At 43.1% G+C, this 21,081-nt stretch overlaps 1 protein-coding gene across 2 annotated transcripts; it reads right to left on the reverse strand.

Moving 5' to 3' along the window:
• Positions 1-1,498: 1,498 nt before the first annotated feature.
• On the reverse strand, positions 1,499-19,254 carry AKIRIN2 (akirin 2). 2 transcript variants are annotated; one of them, XM_066610041.1, is made up of 6 exons: positions 18,746-19,254; positions 18,630-18,700; positions 4,173-4,313; positions 3,689-3,838; positions 2,468-2,539; positions 1,499-2,247 (listed from the first exon to the last, which is right to left on the reverse strand). In XM_066610041.1, the coding sequence occupies exons 1-6, from the start codon at positions 18,838-18,840 to the stop codon at positions 2,237-2,239; spliced, it is 540 nt and encodes a 179-aa protein (XP_066466138.1). In that variant the 5' UTR covers positions 18,841-19,254; the 3' UTR covers positions 1,499-2,236. The 2 variants fall into 2 exon arrangements, with proteins under 2 accessions (XP_066466138.1, XP_066466128.1); XM_066610031.1 differs by having other exon boundaries at positions 18,630-19,254.
• Between the last annotated feature and the right edge of the window lie 1,827 nt (positions 19,255-21,081).

Below are 21,081 nucleotides of genomic sequence, written 5' to 3' on the forward strand. Positions count from 1 at the left end.
TTGTCAACACATCATTGTCAGTTTGTGGGGGGTTCACATGCCCAATGGCTCTACTAATAAATGACCCTCCCCTGAACTCACAGCACACCTGTTGAAAATGGCTGCCCTAACAGGATGGCAGAATGCACTGCAACGTGGGGATTGGGTATTCAAGTGGAAGGTGCCAGTAAAAAAGCTCCTAGAAAGGATTTGAATGTTTAAAGAGTTTTAGGTTTAGAGCAGGGGTGTCCAAAGTTTTTGGCAGGAGGGCCACATCATCTCTCTGACACTGTGTCGGGGGCCAGGGAAATAAAGAATTAATTTACATTGAAAATTTGAATAAATTTACATAAGTTTACATAAATGAATATATTAAAGATGAACTTATATGAATGTATGAAGGTCTTGCAATAGCTCAATGCCTATAAGAGGCCTTGCAAAAAGCAAGGCTGGCCTTTTCTTAACTGCCGCTGCTGCATCACAGATGTGAAAGAGCAAGCAGTGGAGGGAGCTCTCATCCCACAGCTCACACGAGAGGTCAAACAGTCGCCCTCACGCTGAGAGAAGTTGCGTTGGGCCAGTGTAGGCTTCAACAAATCTCCAGAGGGCCAGACGCTCATTGGAGACTGGGGGCTCCCTGAGGGCCGCATTGAGAGGCCTAGAGGGTTGCAAGTGGCCCCCGGGCCAGGGTTTGGGCACCCCTGGTTTAGAGCAACCTTTTAAGAGTGTCAGCTGCATCCACAATGTAGGGGATAATTCAACAAATCCATTTAAGTGAAAAATGCACACACAAAAGAAAGCTTCTGTCTGTGTGAGTATGGGACATCTTCAGGAAATTTAGGCATCCATGGCACTTTCCATACATGGCTAGCCATTCTCAAGATTCTAATCTCTAAAAGCCTGAATAAAAAGGAACAAAAGTCCAAATTTATATAAAACATCTGTTCTTTGTAAGTGGCAGATGACACATCTACCAAATCTTATCCCTTTTGAAAAAGAAATGATAGCACCATACAATTACTTTACTTTGATCACACAAAAGAAAAACCAAGTGGGGTGGTTGAGGACAACATGTTTTGTAGATTAGGAAGTATAACCCATCCTGCTGTTGGCATGAATGTGAATACTGATTGAAATTGCAGCAGCCATGGATCCTACCACAGAAGCATATATCGCTACCTATTAATCTTGAAACTGTTCTGTGTAATGATGCTGCAGATACCGCAGTTTGTCATACCTCTGGGAGCAGCCAAAACAATACATAAGCAGGTTCTAATGAAGCCTTTGAAACTTCAGTTTTTTTAGAAAAGCAACATTTTTGGTCCATATTTCTGTAACAGGAGGTTCAGTGAGTCACCTACAAAATACTGTCATCAGCTTCTGGTCTGTTACATAAGTATACCTCTACAGCAGTCTGCGTTTTAATCAATTACAATTGAGGGAAAACCTAAACCTATTTCACATCAATAACTTTTCTCCCTGAGCTAAACATTATTAGTAAGTAGACATTCTCACTTAATATGGTCATAACTATTTTATTCAGATAGTGGCAAAAATGCCACCTGCATATTAAAAACAAACAGGTTAGAAGTAAATGTTTTATTCTTTCAACTAAATTCCAGTACTACAAGGGCAGTAAAACAATGATACACTGAAAAATTGCAGCAATAAACATTTGTTAAAGACTGATAGAATAAATAAAAACTACAAAAATGAGAAATTATATAAACCCATTCTTAACCCCCCAAAAAGTCATGGAATACAGAAATGCCCTCCTTCACTATTTCACAGGAAGTACTGTGGGCTATTTTGCTTAAAGTTGTCCAGGGATTACATTCTAATTTAACTGTGATTACAGCTTTGCAGTGCACAGTTATGAAAACCACACTAACTTCAGTCAGAAGTGTCATTCTACACTTTTATTTACACAACCAGTGAAGGGCAGAGTTCTAGTACACCAGCTTTAATCCTTTTACTTTTCAAACTTATTAACATAAGCCAAATTGTAATGATACAGCAAATGAGACCACTGGTATTAACAGGTAGCAAAGGTCCACATCCAGGTGGTACTGACATCAGGGAGCACTCCAAAACCAGTTGCTGCATAAGAGTGGTTGCCACTGACAAAAGCTTGAAATAACCAGTGTATACAGGGAGGGAGGGAGGGGGAATTATGGCATTGTTGCAAGTCTTTAAAGGACAGCTTGCAACAATAGTACAGGGTTTCAGGGCTGCCCACATATGCAGAAAACATGATTCATGAAACATCTGAAAAAAGAAAGAAAGCAGCACATTAGGGCTTACAGATGACAATGTAACACAAGTTTTCAAAACTATTACTAAACTGAAACTTTTCTAAGCATACAGAAAGTCAATTCAAAATTATCACCTGCCTCATGTTATCACATAACAATGTTCCTAGAAACGTCATCACACAAAACAGTGAGATACTGACTGACAGCCATCAAATGCAAACTCAAATACTTACAACTTGCAGGCTGTTCTCCATATCGTCGCATGATCTGGTCATGCGTGAACTTCACAAAAGCGTCATACTGTTCTGTAATCAAGGAATAGTCAACGATGAGTAACTATACACAACCATCAAATATTTCAACTACACCATAAAGAAAGGGTCTGATTTTTCCTAGGTATACTTGCCCATGCTTATGCTCCTATGCTACTTCCTCACCACCTAATCCCTCAATCACCCTGCCCTCTGCAGCAAGATTTAGTTGGCATTCCGTTTTCTCAGCTGAAAATTCTTATCAATTAGGTTAACAGAATGCCCCAGTCATCAAGAAATCATCATCGCCCCAGGTATCGCCATAGAGGAATCTGCAAGAAGTACATACCCTTTAAATGTTCATTTACTGCAAACTAACATTCCCATATAGCTAAGCAAAACAATACACTTTTCAAACAAACCCAGTTTCATTTTTACTGAATGATCAAGTTACAGGAATAGAAAAATAAGGTTTGCTGTTAGTGATCAGGGCTGACAGTACTCGCTAGATTACCATCAAGTCAATAGAATATAAAAACCTGCCTATTGCATCTTCATTAAAATACGTCTTTGTTTAAATATAGCGCTATGACCCCATGCAGCCTGCCTAGTCAAGTGATATGTTACCAGGCTAGATGGCATTCCCATTTAGCCAACAGATAATCAAGTCTTAAAGTCAGCCATTTGCCCAAACTGTTCACTGAAGCAGAAAGGCCCTAAAACAGAGTCTATGGGTAAAATGTCATAGGTACAAGTTGATTGGAGGCAACAAATAGTTCTACTGATGGAAACACTGATATGGTCAAGCAAACACTTTTGTGCAGAATTAAGGAGAAGGACAAAAACATGGCTAACATATTTTACGGAGGTAGTACTTGGTGCATATATGTCACTGTAAGTTTACAGGTCAAGAATCTGCCTTCCTGCCTGCATAACGTAGCCAATTCATGAGAACATAAGAACAGCCCCACTGGATCAGGCCATAGGCCCATCTAGTCCAGCTTCCTGTATCTCACAGTGACCCACCAAATGCCCCAGGGAGCACACCAGGTAACAAAGAGACCTCATCCTGGTGCCCTCACTTGCATCTGGCCTTCTGACATAGCCCATAGAACAAAGATAAGTTGCCATTATTGCCCACGAGACAGATCTTATTCTCAAGAGTTTGCTACCACCTAGAATGGCATCACTGTAATTTCACACCTGCAAGTTTTGTGGTCAAGATTTCTTCATACTCTTCACGGATTTTCTCTTCACATTCTTTAAGCAAGCGTTCACAGATCATTCCAACTTGTCTGAGAGTAAAGAGAGGTTGTTCTTTTTTCAGTGGCGATGATGCTGCAGAGGAAGTACCTATGAATATTTAAGTATATCAATGATTAATTTCTCAAATTATACTGTAGATCAATGTATAAAATATCCTAACTGACATTTTGAGAAACATATTAGGCTTAATCTGCAAAATCCTCATTCCAAACTAGAGAAAGGTAGATGCATCCAAGTCCTACTGATGTCCACAGACTTCCATGTGACTGTTTTTCTCTGGGCAAGGGTCTTTCCAACTGAGTGCCTGTCCATTTATTAAAATCAGTATTCACCCCATCATTTTCTATTAAATGATTTTATGTAGAAGCTGCTCTTGGAGCTGATGGGTGGGGCTACAAATATTTTAGTCAAAAAAATTCACCTGGCAAAGCTGGTCCAGTAAGGAGAAATGCTTGTGACTGTGCATCAGTAGAACAACAAGGATCTGTTTGCTGAAAGTTTTCTAAGTGTCTCCTCTTCTGCATGCGTTTGTACTCCTGTTTTATATTGTACAAGATTTGTTCTAGAAAAAGAAAAATACATTAACTTTGCTTCTGCAATCAGCTGCCTGGGCAGATTTCAAATCCAAGATGGTAGAATTTAACAAACTGAAGTGCATGCAAGTTTTAATACAGTGAACAAAGTAGATCTTCAATTGCTTTTCCTAACTTAAGTAGAAAAACGTTAGCCAATTACACTAAGAGCATTAGCAGTTTATAACATTCCACTGATTCACATAAAATGAAATTTTGTTTTTAAGATCCTAACATTCTACAGCTGCCACACTAATCAAATTCCCAGCACACAGAAAAAGGATTAGGAAGATTTGTGCCCACTGCCTCTCTCCTGCATCATCTCCCAGCACCATTACCTTCTTCTATAAAACAGGAAGTAATGGAATCACACATGCCCTCCCCATTCAAAGTTAGGGCCAGACTACAAGTTAGAAAGAACATGAAGATTTTCTTTTTTCTTTTTAACTAGCATGATGTTGGAGGAAGCCACCTAGCCATGGTGGAGGAAGGGGACATTAGGAAATGTGGCAGGGCTTCAAACTAAAGGTGTAAACTCCATGCAGTATGGCTCTGCAGTGTTCTGCACCCCCCTCCCACAAGTTAAACAGGGAAAGTATCAAGAGCCAAACATGGATCTTCTTCATAACCGAGTGTATTTGCATGACAGTCTGGATTATACCTGAAATTCAGATAGAGCACAACTCCATCACTGGAGGCTCTTTCTGCTTGTGGAGGAAACACCACCCACACAAGAGTCTCCCATGAGCACAAGGAGTCCTTGCAGGAGTACAATGCTCCTTCCATAAGCAGAAGAAGCTACAGTGACCAAACTCAAATACAATTCTGTGCATTTTGCACTTTCTTCAAATACACCTTTGTGAAAATCACTGTTGTGTACTGCATGCATGCTAGTATAAAAAGGCTTAGGGTGCAATCCTAACCCCTTATGCCAGTGCTTTCCAGCGGTGCAAATCACCTGCAGTTGGGTGTCACTCACTGAGTCCTCTTCAAAGTAAAGGAATGTTTCTTCCCTTACCTCAGAACTACATTGCCCTTATGTCAGTGCTGGAAAGCACTAACATAAGGGGTTAGGATTGCACCCTTAGTTAACTAACCTACAGACATATCTATATAACTGACTTAACCAGATATCGTCTGACCCTTTCAGTCTCCACCTTTACCCTGTCATAGATCTAATGGCAATTCTCAAAACTGTTCTCTATTGGGATACTTATCTGCAAAACCTAGTACCTGTGGACATTCTCTGTTTGCCCTCTCCCTGCCCTGCTTTAGAAAAAAAGCAGACTGCTAGCTTTGCAACATTTGTCCCACAGTGAGACTACAGTAAAGCTGTATGGGGTTTGGGGGGAGAGAGAGAAAGCAACACAGCATGGGCTCCACTTCATGAAGGTTATATGTTACTGCTGACAGTCTTACCAGCCTATGCGTCTATTGTAAGCACACTTTTCACAGCAGACTTAGCAATACATCTCCCAAATCTACCAACAAGTGGTCAACTTTTATTGTATTTATGTATTATTTTTATCTCTATTTCGCATTTACTGTTTTGTAATTCTTTTTTGGGGAAGAAAGGCAGGGTAGAAACTATTTAAACAAACCTAACAGGGCAGGAAGCAAGAGAAGCAACTTCCCCTTCCCTCCCTAATTTCTCCAATTCTCTCTTGCTGCCTCTCAGGCTAGGGACTCAAATATGCTAACCCAGCACACAAGGTCATGCATAATGAAAAAGCCTTCTTTGTGCCACCCTCTACCGAAGACACGTTGGTGAAACTCTCTTCTCAAATATAAGTATATACCCTGCTAACTGGGCAAAGAAGCACTTTTACAAGTGATGCTCTTCTTGTATTTGACAAGGGGAGAGTAACATCACCCCAGGACAGTGTCTTTGCTGGCATTGTTTCTCACCTTTCTGGATTGTGAGCCCTTTTGGGACAAGATGCCATTTATTATGCCATTTTGTCTGTAAACCACTATGTGGACCTTTTTGTTGAAAAGTGGTATATAAATATTTTTAAAACCACCATAGGCCACCTAGATTCTCTGCATGCCAGGCATGGGAGAACTTTCACTGCACTTTACTAAAACAGGTGATGCACCAACCCACAACTGTGGTTGCATCCACAAAGCAGCCCCTTGTCTCCCAGTGTTTCTTATGTCTCCCAGTGTTGACATATTGGCTCAATCCAGCCAATACTCTGAACCAAGGAGATCTCCTTTGGAGGCTTGGAGTATTGGTCAAGAGCACTTGTTCAATGGCAGACTAGCTTCTGCACTGCAAGAGGCTTGTTTCTAGGTTGACCTAGAAACCTCTAAGCTTTTGGCTTAGAATACAGAAAACTGCCTCAAACCTCACCCTGTTACCACAACCTGAATCTGTCTCCTTTCTTTCTTCCTTCCCCTCTTTTCTCCCTGTTCACTCTTTTACTGTACACCAAAAACCTCCACTTCCTTCTCCCCAGGTTCTTCTGGGAAACCAATCTAATCTCCCTATATCCCTTATCTACCATAAGTTCCCTTTTTTTACTCAGCCCCTTCTTCCAAGGAGCTTTCTTCATTGTGCCCGACTGCTAGCCATAGCTTTCTATCTAATTTCAGTTTGAATTCCCTTTTTGAATTCTGAACACTAAATTGCTTGCACTTTCACCCTTGTCTCAGTTTTGCTTTCCCAGTCAAATTATACAGCTGCACCATTGGCTGCCACACAACATCCCTTCACATCCCTGTTTTCTCCCCCCCATATGCGCACATTATCTGTGTTTTAAAAAACACTGCCAACATTAGGTACACTCTTTTACCTTGCATTAAAAATGTGCAGGTACTGATTGTGTAAACCAGGGGTGCTCAATAGGTGGATCGTGATCTACCAGTAGATCGCGAGGCAAAATGAGTAGATCGCGGAGCCCTGTCTCTCCAAACTGTTAATATGTCAGTTTCGTCTAGTGACTAGACGAAACTGACATATTTAGCTGACACTAAACTGACACTGAAACTGACACTTTAGCTGCTCTTCAGGCATGCCACAACAAAACTGACAAAACCTACTAGACTCTAGTCAGTTTCATCAGTTTCATGGTGCTGCATGCCTGAAGAGCAGGAGCTAAAGTGGGGGGCGGCGGGAGGGGGAGCTGGGCTGCACTGGACTGAGGCACTTCCTGGGGCTCCATAGCAGAAGGGGAGAGGGGCGGGAGTTCGAGATGGAGTTGCTCTGATGGCGGTTGCCGCGGGAGGCCCCGAGTGACCCTCCGCTTCCCTTCCAGTCAGGTCCGGCCCAACCCAGCCCAGCCATGCCCGACCCAGCCGCCCCTGTAGGAGCCCAGAGGTAAGTGCTGCGGCCGCTGCGGCTCTCGGTCGGGGCTGACAGGTGAGACGACCCCCCTGGCCCCCCCCGCCGCTGCAGGAGGAGGGCTGGTGGGAGCAGTGTCTCCCCTGCCTGCCACCTGCACGCACAGCCCCTCTCCATGGAAACGGGGAAGCCTCCCAACCCTTCCGAGGAGGACCTGCAACGCCTCCCTCTCCCTGCTGGTCTCGGGGCGCAGCCACAAAGAGTTTGGGGGGCGGGGAGTGGGGAGCTCCTCCCCCCGTAGTGCAGCAAGGCTGGGCATGTGCCTCTTAGGGGGATCTGTGGCTGCCCCCAGTATGTGGGGTGGGGAGAGAGGAGAGGCCTCCCGTGTGCTTCCTGAAGCATCTGGTGGGCCACTGTGGGGCACAGGAAGCTGGACTTGGTGGGCCTCCTCTGACCTGGTCCAGCAGGGGCTCCATACATCAAAGGGGGTGTCTGTCAGACGTTTCCTTCCCCCTGGTAGATCTCCGGGCCTTGCTGGGTTTCAAAGCAGCTCTCGAGCCAAAAAAGTGTGAGCACCCCTGGTGTAAACATTCAGTGTCAGGTTCATAATTTAAGCACTTATAACTAAGTCATTTGATTTTTCTCTGTAAACCACTTTGTGAACTTTTTTGTTGAAAAGTGGTATATAAGTACTGCTATTATCATCTCAATCATCATTATTACTATTATCAATATTAACTCTGAAATAGATAACAGCACTTTGGAAGGCTGAAAAATGTAAGCTTCTAGTCTAGAAAAAAGTTCTCTCTCTTTCATTCACATGTTTGAATTCAGATCCCAAATAGGTTAAATCTACATATAACCTCTTTTATTCCTATATGCTAGTTCAGACCTGCCACTTATGTATTCAACATTTTTTCTGTTTTTTAAACAATACATTATTCTTGAAAGTTGCCAAACCACAGAAATCTACAAAGGAAGATAGCCCCATAACCATGCACCCTCACTATCTGAATAGTGCACACAATTAACAGGCTATCAAAGATATCAAAGCAGGTAGTCTAAGGGCAGAGTTAACTTCAGATGCCTTGCATCATGCTCTGAAAGCAAAAGACAAATAAAACTATGGGTCACTAGCATGCTAGTTCCAGCAATCCAGTCCTCTAACTAATGGTGTGCATTTATGGCTTCAGTACACATCCTCATTCCATCGTAAATATTAATAATATTTAATATTATTAATAATAATAATTAATAATATTCTACCAGGGCATTGTATTTAAACGTATTTGGCATGAAAATTAGATGGACTGTAAGGATACCTTGTTAGGTATTACTGTTAGCAATTCAATTTAAAAACTAGAAGCTGATTTTACTTTTCCAAAAATCAAATTTAATCTCCCTTTACCTATCTCACTAATATTATTACTACTATGTGCCTCAGCAGGTACTTTGTACTTTCTGTTATACTGCACATCTAAGTTTAAATTCAATGACATGGCAAAATTCCTGGCAGCAGGCCAAAAAGCACATTATTCACATTTGTCAAATGCTAACATGTTTCAATTTTATACTTCGCCAATGACAACTTTTATTGGACCAAGAAAACTTTTCTTGAGACTAGTTAGTGGTAGCTGCCAGCACAGAACTAGACAGGGAATTCCTATCCCTATGTAACCACGGGAAGGGGGAGCAGTGGAGGCAGGAGTGCCTCAGTCGCTATGCAGAAGTGCATGTTTGCCAACTGTGAAGTCAACTTACAGATACAAATAGCAGAGTCAGCAACATGCCCATAGTAAAAATGTTGACGTCTGTAGCTCAGTAGAGAAAACCAAGATGAGCTGACAACAATGCTGGGGGTCCTAATCAGGAATAGAGTCCTGCCTGGGTACACTAGGCTTCACAGAGCCCAGCAATAAGTGACATCTCAGTCAGTAAAAAAAATAGTACCTGCTCTATTCAGCCAATAGGAGGGTTGGGTGAACCTTGATAGGGTTGCAAAATCTTACTAGTGTGACTGAGAAGCAAGTTTACCCAAAAGCAACGGAAACAAGACAAACCCACTAAACCGGAGGGGGGGAACGGGCCACAGAAATTCAACCAGATGTCTAATTCTTTCAGGTCATGTCTTCCCCTGCTCATAAGAGCACACTATGATTCCTACTGCAAGTTGAGAATCAAGAAACTGCACAATTGAAGCAATTTGCTGGAACTTGGGCAGGATTCAGGTACAGAAACTTTCTGCAGGCCTGGACACCCTGGCCAATTAATTATTGAGAGAGTGTTCTTATCAAGCATAGAATGTTTCATGGTCTGCTAAGTGGAAAAAAGCATGCTCTCTCACACACACATATACACACAGTCAAGCTAAACCAAGAATGTCAAGCTCATTTCATACAGTGGGCTGAATAGCATTAATGATGCCTGCTAAGGGACAGAAGCGATGTCATCCAGCAGGAAGTGACATCATTAGACTGGGATGACCTCATTTAAGAACCCATTTGCTGCAAGTGACAGAAAATATGCAAATCTTGATCATATTTTCAAGATATGGGAGAGCCCAATTATCATGCAGCCTGCCCTTTCACCAGTGACACCTCAGCATAGCTCAGCAATGACAGCAGTTGTTGTTGGTGCTAGAACAACCCGAGGACCAGATAATTTCTGTGGGTCACATCCAGCCTGTATGCTTTATGTTTGACACCTCTGAGCTAAACCACAACGCAATGGTTATGTAAGGATGGAAATCCCCTTTCTCTCTAGTTCTGTTGCATTTTAAGCACCAGGCAAGCAAGCTATCTCCCTACATGCACCCTGAAGGGAACTCCCAAAACTACTATGAGCAATGGAATGCATCAGCTGGTCTAGCAGTATCTATTGTACACAGTTCAAGGGTCTTGCCTTATATGAGTTCTCAATGCAAAAAAGTCCCCCGTTCCCCCCAACTATAGCACTTCAGGACACCAACAATAAACAGAAAGGACTGATGTAGCTGTGGCAGCAAAGTACATTAATAAATACAAAGTGGGCTGAATTTATTATTAATTAGCTGCAAATAATACCACTTTTCTGCTTTACCTATTTTTGAAAACTGTACACTATTTTAACATTATATGAATGAATGATAATTCCCCACCAATGACCATGACCAAGTCTGGTAATTCTGTTGACTGTCAAACAACATGGTGGTGCCTACTTCTGGTCAGCAGCCCATGTCAAGAGCAGCTAGTTAAATAACCACAGATTTACATGGTGCAGATTGAAGCACCCTGCCTCGCCCACCACCTCCCAATGGTTATTAGGATGGGGTAGGACTACTCTTCCCACCATTAACTGCCCTGCAATGACCCCTGGGAGCTATGGGATAAGAACAGGTCCTCAGTTTGGCTGTACTTGTTGTAAGAGGTGACTAAACAGCCACCAGGTAGATGGGGGAAGGCAGCTCATCTGAGAGAAGGAAAGCTCTGATCCCAGACCTCTCTACTGCCTTGTGACTACATCCAATTATGGAAAAGGCTTCAAGAGTCAACCTCAAGGCAAAATCCGGAGCCGGAGTCCCTGAGGCAGTTCATGGCTGAACACAGTCACGTTCTGGCAATTCCTGCGACCTACTGGCTTCTGCCTTTCCATTGGACCATTTCAGTGATTTGGAGAGGGGGGATTTGCTGCATGAGAAACAGTCTATCCTCCATATCTACTTTACCCAGGCTTTGTGCACTGGAGAGGACACTGTTCCAGAACCACCATTCAGAGCGCGATACCATAGTCTTCCAAGACTGAAGGATGCCAACATAAATGACAGCAGAAATGACAAACCCACAGGGATTAAAGTATCTGTTCAGGGTCTACTTTCTGCACCAGGTCACTTCTTAATGAGCCTGTTACAGTTGCAATAATTGATTTTCCAAAAAAACCATCAATAAAACATGGCCATATAAAAAACAACCACAGGTGGAAGTCAGTTATGGATTTGAGTGCATAGCAATTCAAAAATCTGATGTTTCTGCTTCCTGAGATCTATTACCACTGCTGGGTTTAGCATACCTGGAACTCTGCCACTTTAAATGAGGTACTACTAAGAGAAAGAAGCATTTATGCCAACAGGCAGGCAGGAACCCCTGTCTACCACCTAACACACACTCAAGTGGTACAAAGTGGGTAAGGATACCTCCAATGTCTTGATACCCAACACAGAGGAAAGGAATATTCTGCAAAGACTCCAGCAGATGGACAGTATGCTGCTGCATTCAACAACATGTGTTGAAATCAGATCAGTATGCCCCCCCCCACACAAACACCACAGCAGTCTCACACAGGTACAAGTGAGGCAATCCTAAGAAAACATTTAGCATACAAACTTATGCAGAGTAACTTTATATTCAAGGGATTAATGTTAGAGCTTCTCATTCAAATTCTTCAATATTATGTTTGAAGTTTTGCTTGACCATGAAGGTCAGAGACAAAGGAGTATTTTCTATTAATATGCACAGGACAGTACAGAGTGAGGACTGAGAAGATATAAAGAACTCCACCACCACAAGCAAACAGGGAAATCACCAGGGGAAGGTTCTTCTGAGCAACAAATCTCAAACTCTCCCAAAAGTAATGTTGAATATATTCAGATTTCAGCACTGGCACAGTGCATAAAGTCTGTTAAATAACAAAAGCTAGTGCAAGCAATAATTGTTGTTTTCATTTCAATAAGGGTGACACCACTTCCATACCAAATTATGGCTATTACTTTGTCATCTCTAATTTCAACCTGCATCTGAAATGGCAACAGTCAAGATCAAGGTCTGATATTTCCAAAGTACACTGCAATGCCATCCATTCCTCATTATCCTTGAATAGATTCACTGAGTAGTGACTGGGTATGTGGCAGTTTAGGTGTTGTGTTGTATACAGCACTTGTATAATTAGTGGGTTGGGACTCAAGCTGGTCACACCCCAACTTAAGGTGGTACCACTGGTAGGATCCACCACCACGTTGAGTTTGTTTGGCAGATGTTTAATTTTGTAAGAGTAAGAAAAGGGACAAGAACATACGTGAACATACAGGAAAAAAGAAACTCCCTGTTGCTAGAATGAGTTAAGACAGAGACTATTAATATAAAGACACATGAATGGGAGATGTTAAAAACTATTTCCACTGTTCCAAGTTCAGACTATTTGCAAGAATGTTTCTTGCCTACATTTTATAAATTAAAATACACAACTTTTAAATAAGTAACAAGATATCTATGTTATGAGATGATATCATGATAACTTTGTCCAAAACAGAATAGTTTTCAAGTTATTTGAAAGAATATTCAGAAATCTTAGGAACTACACACCACTTGCAAGTCTTCACGGCTCTCACCTTAATGTGTAAACATTGTAAAATACGAAGTTCGGAGGAAACCCCAGGGAACAGGTGTCATAGCACATGTTCTGAGAAGGCTTAGGTTTACAAATACAAATTCAAGTTATGAACAAACCAACCATAAGGGAGAGGTAATATTAGAATTCACTGCAAACACATTTTGCAAGAGCTTCGTATTCAGAACTCATTGATCTACAATGCTGGCTTAGTTTTCACAGAGGTGGTAAATTTCATGTATGAGCTGTACCATCTCAGACTGCAGGTGGGTGCCACATCAGTAAATGTTCCTTCATCCAAGTTAGCATATCAGAATAGATTAGAACTCTCCTCTGACGAACTGTTTAGATACCATTTTTCAGCAGAAGCTCACAGAGTTGTTAACATGGCATAATAAATGAAAAAATTCCCTGTCTCAAAAAGACTCAGTGCAAAAAGAAGCAAAAAAGAGATTACTAGCAAACAGCCACTAGAAAAGATGCTTTGCTGGGGATGAATAGGGATACTTGTCTTCCCCCTGCTAAATAAGAAAGCCACCACAAACTAGTTTTCTACATGGAGAAATGCACTTTGTATGCAGGAAAATTCAGTTATATATTCCTCCACTACTACCCTAGTAAAGCCCAGACAACTTTACCAGCTCAGTAAGAACTAAGCCTTAGCCTACAGCCTCAATAGAAATCAAATATCAAAGCATTATAAATGGTAGCCAGTTTTTTAAAATAAATTGGCTTTATTTAAAAGCCTGAGTGGTACAATAGTCTGTACTAGAATTAAACCTAACCAACTTATCTACAGAAAAACCTTTGCAACAAGACTCCAGTTAAACAAAAAGTAGAAAATCAAGAGGAAATAAAGCTAGCCCTTTCAGTATGCAACATGAAGCAGCACAGCAGCTGTCCAAACAATGTTAAAACTATTAGATGTAATATTTACTCTGTTTCCTTTCTCCCCCAGCAGAGTGCCTATTTATCTATACCTTACACTCAACACAGCTGGTGCTTCATTTTTAGTGACACACCTACCAACTCCAAAATTAGATTTTTTTGCTTCACATTAATGCTATTTGCATTTCAAAAGCCTATTAACTATAACTAACCACCTCCCAAATACAAGGTGGACCAATTTAACACAAGGCAACTTAAACCATTCCATTTAGATACTACCCAACTGAAGTGGGTATGTATTGCTTGTATAAAAATATCAGTTTAATGTGGTTTCATTCCAACAACCAGGTACAGAAAAATTATTTCTTCCAAATATTTTCAAATACTGTAAATCTCGACACGGCTAGAACACTAGAAGGTGATTCTTCTTTCCACTGTTCCTTTCTGTTTTAGTGTGTTTTCTTCTCCTATGTCATATAACACAAGCCAACACACATTTTGCTTCCTTAAACTTTACACCAATTCCTGGGTGTAATTCCAAAAATGGCATCCGTTTTGCCCAATCACGTCTAGTTTTGTTTTTTCTCTGTTTATTTATTTATTTATTTAACTATAATAAACATAAAATAGAAAAACAAATACATACATAAACAAAATTCTAATAAAGCAGCATGAGCGAAGCCAAAACATTCCCATACTTATAATCCAAATACATACAGTCCAAACATTAACAAATATTAATCTATACCACTGATACTTCAAAATCAATCTTCAAATCCAAAATACCTCAAATCCCCATCCTCTCTCTGATTCAAAAAATCAATAACTGGACTCAAATTCTTCAAAAAGTTTTCTGTTGAATTCTCCCCAAGCAAAATTGTTAATTTATTCATCTCCGCATAATCCAATCACGTCTAGTTTTGGAGACACAGCATAGCCTCATTAGTGAATTAGCCTACACCATGGCTTCCTCATGAGGAAGCTGCTTGAACCATTCACTAATGAGGCTATGCTATATCTCCAAAACTAGACCTGATAGGCAAAAACGGATGCCATTTTTGGAATCTGCACCCCAAATTCATATCAAACCACCATAAAGTTTGGGAAAAACCTTTCTGACCCTCAATTTTGTGGGCCTGTGTAATTTTTGTACCCTATGTCCTGGTAGTTTTTAGGCAGTATTGGAGCAAAAAATTGCCAGTCTCTGACCCCAAATATCAGGCAAGAGTAGATGAACTATTACATTTTATTATGATAAGCAAAAATTTTCCCTCAGACACCTCTCTTTGAGAAAGAATAGTTTTTTAAACTTCTCAAGAGTGTCATGCACCCAGTTTGAAGATATTAAGTGTTTGCATGAAGTTTAGATTACATTTTAAATCAGGTTTTAATGAGAGAAGTAGAGCTAAATCTTTATTCACCGTATAATACGACATGGTTGACTCAATTCAACTTTTAACATTAATTTTAGGGAAATTTTCAATCTTTTATACTAAATTGACTCAAACTATTTCCTAAAAATGCAAGAATGTCTGGTGGGTTAGCCAGTTGCTGACACAGCAGTTCAGGAATTAGCAAGATTCCTGCACTGACATGAGGACACACTGACATGAGGACACAACTTGTCCCACTATACCACAACAGGAATCAGAGGACAAACACACAGCAACTATGAACGGTGATGCAAGAATTCTGCCCAGGTCATGTGGGTAGAACAGGTGTGTGACATGAGCTTCCTCAACTCTGGCAGGGAGAAGGCTGAAGAAAAACTAATTATTCAGGATATTAAGGGTATTCAGGGTGCCCAGACAGGTATTGCACGTTTCTGCATTAAAAATGTCCATATCAGTGAACACAATGAAAATTCAATTATGACAACACTGTGACATCACACTGAGGGCACTGCACTCACTGAACAATTTAATGATACTGATCACTCAGCAGTGTACAGAAGCAAATATTAACATGTAAACTGATTTTTTATTTCCTTTAAACATAATTATTCACTAGACAGTTTTTCTACTAAACTACTTGCATACAACAAATATAAACACGCTTTTAGGTCCTGTTTGCCTTGATCTAAAATGATTATCTATAGTTGATTCAGCACATGTCTAGATGTTTACAGGATCGTAATCTAAGTGGTAAGTAACTGAAGAAATTTCACATGACACTGTGGCTAGGTTGAAAGTCTACAAAGATGAGAAGTTTTACTTTATAAGGATTTTTCAGGAGTACCTTGCTGTTCATGAAGATATGCTCCTATCACTGTCTTCAAAGTTGTATACAGCTACTTGACAGGCCCAGCTGTTCACATCACTTAATCAATTTTTAATCCCTTATTTATATTACATGTTCATAGCTTAAGTATTTCTACTTCCCAGCAGTCACCCATCCAAAATGTTGATTTATATTTAAAATCTCAATTTTCTTCCTGCACACACTTCTGTCTTTGAACCCATTCCTATGCAAGTCTACTCAGAAGTTCCACTATAGTGAATGGGACCACTCCCAGATTAAGTATGCATAGGATTGTAGCATTTAGCTGTAGCATCAGCTGTTTTATGATTCACACTAAGCAGCAGTCCAGAAGACACACAATACAGTCCAATGACACCAAGAGAACTACTCATAAGAAAGGTGTTTAGGGAGCAAGTGATTCAACAGCCAGTTTTATAACCTGATTAAAAAGTGATAAAGCATCAGGGTTAAATAGGACACTGAATTCAATATCTTGATCATGGTACAGCATGTACGCTGGGACAATATAATAACTTGTAGCAAATTCTAAGCACCAAAGAGCTTAAGGCAGTGTGCAAGATTTAAGAATCAACTCAAAGAATTGTGTTTACAAACACAATTGTGACCTCTGCAACCACTGTGTAGTAGTAGGGTTGCACAGAACAGCTGTTATAGGCCCAACAGATCTCCTGTACATAAAAGCACTTAACAAAGGCAAGTTAAATGCAGATTTGTCTATCTGAAATGATCATGTCAATTCATGGAAAAGGTCATATTCTTAAGGTCATCCACAAATACACAAGTTCAACTTAACAGGACACCCTGCTTGCTCTCTCTTCCCCCCAAAGTATTGAGAACTGTAATGAAAACATGAATACAGTTTTATACCTGAAAATGAGAACTATGAATGTGACACAGATATTTCATATAGGATCTGTTACTGGAAACTGCACTGTGGTGTAACCGTGGAGATACCATAAGAAGAAATGGTGAATACAGATCATGCAATTGATTTACTAAATATCTTTGGTTGTTTTGGAGGTGGAGGTAAAGAAGAAAAGGGTCAAGAAAGAGTAAAGATGTACTGCTTTAATCTAACAGATTAAACAGAAAAAAATGAATCATTCTTTGTTGAGATGCTTGACCTTTAATCTCCTGTCCTATAGATAACCCACACCTTATCAATATGCTTTATTATGCAGAGCTCTCTAGAATGGTAGACTTAATGCTTTGAGGTGGGAAGGGGGGATTCTTTTGTTGTTGAATCGGTCCCTGTTACTGCCACAGCGGCCTACACTGGATGATTGATGACAGACCCCGCTCCACTCCCCTCCCCTGGTGTTTGAACTGGAGGAGGCAGCAGCGTTCTGGGCTCAGGCAACACTATCACGCCCAGAGTTAATGGCTGCAACAAATCGATCGCCTGCACCAGGAAGGGGGGGGGGGGAAGAGGAAGGAGAGAAAGACATGCAAGGCAAGAGGGGAAGGAGAGAGGTGGAGAGAGAAAAGATCTTTCCCAGGCAGGATTCCACTTCCAAAGAGTCCAAACCTATGCTTGTCTACTAAAAAGTAAGTCCCATTAGAGCCAATGGGGCTTACTCCCAGGAAAGCGTGAATGAGATTGTGGCCTTAGAGCCCAGTCCTATGCGTGCCTACTCAGAAGTCCCATTATAGCCAATGGGGCTTTCGCCAGGAGAGCGTGGATAGGATTGTGGCCTTTAGAGCCCAATCTCATGCGACAGAAATCCCACTATAGCCAATGGGGCTTACTCCCGGGGAAGTGTGGATAGGACTATAGCCTTGGGAGTCCAATCCAATGCATGTCTACCCAGAAGTAGCCCCATTGGCTATAGTGGAACTTTATAGTGGGGCCACTTTATAGCCAATGGGGCTTACTCCAAGGGAAGTGTGGATAGGATTGTGGCCTTGGGAGCCCAGTGTATGTCTACTCAGAAGTAGCCCCACTGGTTATAGTAGGACTTTACTCCCAGGGAAGTGCGGATAGTATTGTGGCCTTAGAGCCCCATCCTATGCTTGTCTACTCAGAAGTAAGTCCCAGCATAGCCGATGGGGCTTTCTCCCAGGCCAGGGAAGCGTGGCTAGGATGGCAGCCATAGTTCCTCTTCCTACACACACCCCCGGCAGCCCCTCCCTTCCAGATCAGCCACGGGCCAGCGGTCTCCCGGGGCAGAAAGGAGAGCTCTTCCTCCCCCAGCGCACAAAAGGGGCGAGCAAGCGAGCGAGCCCGCGCCTCTCCGCACCCCGCTCGGGCCATTATCACCCCTTCCGCGGCCTCTCCCGTATCTGCCACTTCCCCGCCCCCACCGCGGCGAGAGCGGCCATTTCCATTGTGCCGACTCCGCGGCGCAAGCGGGAGGGGGGAAGGGAGGTGGCTGGCAGCGGGGGAGGACCGGCCCCCGCCGGCCTCGCTCCCCCAGAGGGGGGAAGGAGGGCCGCGACCCGCCGCCCCCCAGGGCCCGGGCGGCGCTGGAGGCTCCTGCCGCCCGCAGCCCCACCCAGGCGCCCCCCGTACCTGTGGTGAGGCGGGTGGAGGCTTCCCCGAAGGGCGAGGGCTCCATGCGCAGGTACTTCTGCGGGGACGAGGCGAAGGACGAGGCGGCCGCGGAGGAGGAGGCGGCGGCCGCCGAGGCGGACAGCGGGGCGCAGCGCCGCCGCTTCGGCGAGGCTGGGCTCAGCAGCGGGTCGAAATCCAGAGTCCGTTTCAAGGTGGCGCCGCAGGCCATGGCCGAGCCGGGGAGGGGGCGGCGGGGGGCGCAGGGGGGCGGCCCGGCCTTCCTCGGCCGCGGGGTCCGGCAGGCGCGGGGGGGAGCGGAGCGGGCGCTTCAGCCGCCGCACGCGTCGCCTCGGCCTTCTGCTGCCTGCCTGCCCGCCCGCCAGCCGCCGCCGCCGGCTCCGCCTGCGTCTCCAGGGAGCGGCCCGAGCTCCTGGCCCGGCTCCGCTGCACTGCTGGCTCCGCCCGCGGCAATCTCACCCGGCCCGTGTCCGGGAGGGGGTCTCGGCCGGCGGGAGAGGCTCGACGGGAGGCTACCCGGCCGGGGGCCGCCGATGACGAGCGATGACCGCGGCCGAGCCGTCTCGCGTCTCTCTGTGACTCTCCACACCAGCAATATGGCGTCAATAACAACGCCGCTGATTCAAAAAGCAGCCCCGGTCAACGCGCCTGCGCGCACGGGGTGGCGGCCGCCGCGGGGAGGCAGGGGAGTTGTGGTTTCCTCGGCCGCCCGCCACAAGCGCGCCGAAGGGGGCGGAGGAACTACAGTTCCCGCCATGCATCGCGCTCGAGGCTCGACTACCGGGGTGGAATTTAAATCCCTACCAAGATTGCTGCTGCTGCTGTCTCAGGAAAGGAAGCCCCTGAGCAGTGCGGGGGAAAAGCAAGAAGCACCTGGGCAGGTCGCCGCTGGTGTGCAGTGGCAGCAGTCGTGGCACGGGGGGGGGGGAGGAAAGGGGCCACACAGAAGAGTGTGGTGCAGGGCGCCACACCTGTCCACCCTTTCTTGGGAGGAAGCCCCATTAACTATAATGGGACTTACTTCTGAGTAGGCATGCACAGGCTTGGGCTGTGTGAAATGCAACCTTTTGCACTTCAATCCAAGCGTGGAGAAGACTACTGACCACCTTCCCCCACATTAGAGCCTGATCATTTTTTTTAGGTTTTACCATGATAAGACTACTGCTTTCTACTAAAAACACATTACAGCAAAAGTAATTACACTGCACACCTTGAAATATCTCTGCTAGCGGGCAGGTTTTGTGGCATTCCCTACTCAGAAAGAAGATGTACCTGTGACAAGAATTGTCTTGAGACATTACATCATATATTTTTTTACTGCCCACTCCATGATACCCTTCGTAAGATCTATCTGGCTCCACTGCTGAACAAAATGCAGGGTTGGGAGGATTCATTTAAATTACAAACTCTTCTTTCCATAGAGGAAACTGACTCTCTTGACAAGGTTGCCAACTTTGTTTCTGGGATTCTGGCAGGACGGAATTCTGGGTCTTCCGCTATATTATGGTGAATGGGGGGAGGGGGTATTGGATGATTACGAGTGTTTTATTTTATTGCGTGTGTGTTCTGAATGTTTAATGTTTGGTTGTTGTTTTGTATTTCCATTATCTATGCCAATAAAGGTCTTATGTATGTATGTATGTATGTATGTATGTATGAAATATCTCTGATTTCAGAAACTCAGCAAGTTCAAGCACACTTAAATATATAAAGAATGTGTAAACACTGATGCTTCATTTCTAAAAGTATTGTATAGGTGTGTGTGTGTGTGTGTGTGTGTGTGTGTGTGTGTGTGTGTGTTCTGGTTATAGATAAGGGTGACCAGATGTCATAACCACAAAAGAGAACAAGGCGCCTCAAAATGTAGGACATCCATGAAAAATATGGAACATAGCAAAATAAAAGCTGAAAACATTCATATATTGATTTCATGTGGTTAATTTAAACACTATATTACTTATTATTGAATCTAAAACGATATTACATATAACTTATTACATACAATTTATTAATTACAGATATGCTATGTGCTGCCTGCAGGGGCCCACTCACAGGGAAAAGGAGGATATTGAAGTTCTTTTTCAGGACAAGAGGCTATATAAGAAGACATGTCTTGGAAATAGAGGACATCTGGTCATCCTGGGTTGTAGATTGCTTGCCATTTTAATTTTGAACCAAGAACACCAGGTGTAAGCTTTATGCCCAAAGACTTCTTTCTGGTCTTGGACTACAAGAAGTGATGATAGGACTGCCATTTTATCCATTAGAAAGGATGGTGATGAAAATCTTTATATAATTTTGTAGAATGCTCAAAGTTCTATCTAGCATTTTAGTAATCCTTACAAACCAGAATCATTGTCTCCATATTGCAAGTGGGTATGGTTGAGGATAGGAAAGAGGGACTTGCTTAAGGCCATCTGGTGACTTCATGACAGAGGTGAGGCATTGACCT

The sequence above is a fragment of the Tiliqua scincoides genome, chromosome 1 (assembly GCF_035046505.1).
Source record: "Tiliqua scincoides isolate rTilSci1 chromosome 1, rTilSci1.hap2, whole genome shotgun sequence".
NCBI lineage: Eukaryota > Metazoa > Chordata > Lepidosauria > Squamata > Scincidae > Tiliqua > Tiliqua scincoides.

What these genes read in the sequence shown, in the direction of transcription:
- AKIRIN2 (XM_066610031.1), bottom strand. Translation starts at nt 18,840, where the DNA reads ATGGCCTGCGGCGCCACCTTGAAACGGACTCTGGATTTCGACCCGCTG. An exon ending in CTCCACCCGCCTCACCACAG is followed by an intron (nt 4,314 to 18,629) that starts GTACGGGGGGCG and finishes TTCTTTTTCTAG; the next exon opens with AACAAATCTTGTACAATATA. An exon ending in TACTGGACCAGCTTTGCCAG is followed by an intron (nt 3,839 to 4,172) that starts GTGAATTTTTTT and finishes AAATATTCATAG; the next exon opens with GTACTTCCTCTGCAGCATCA.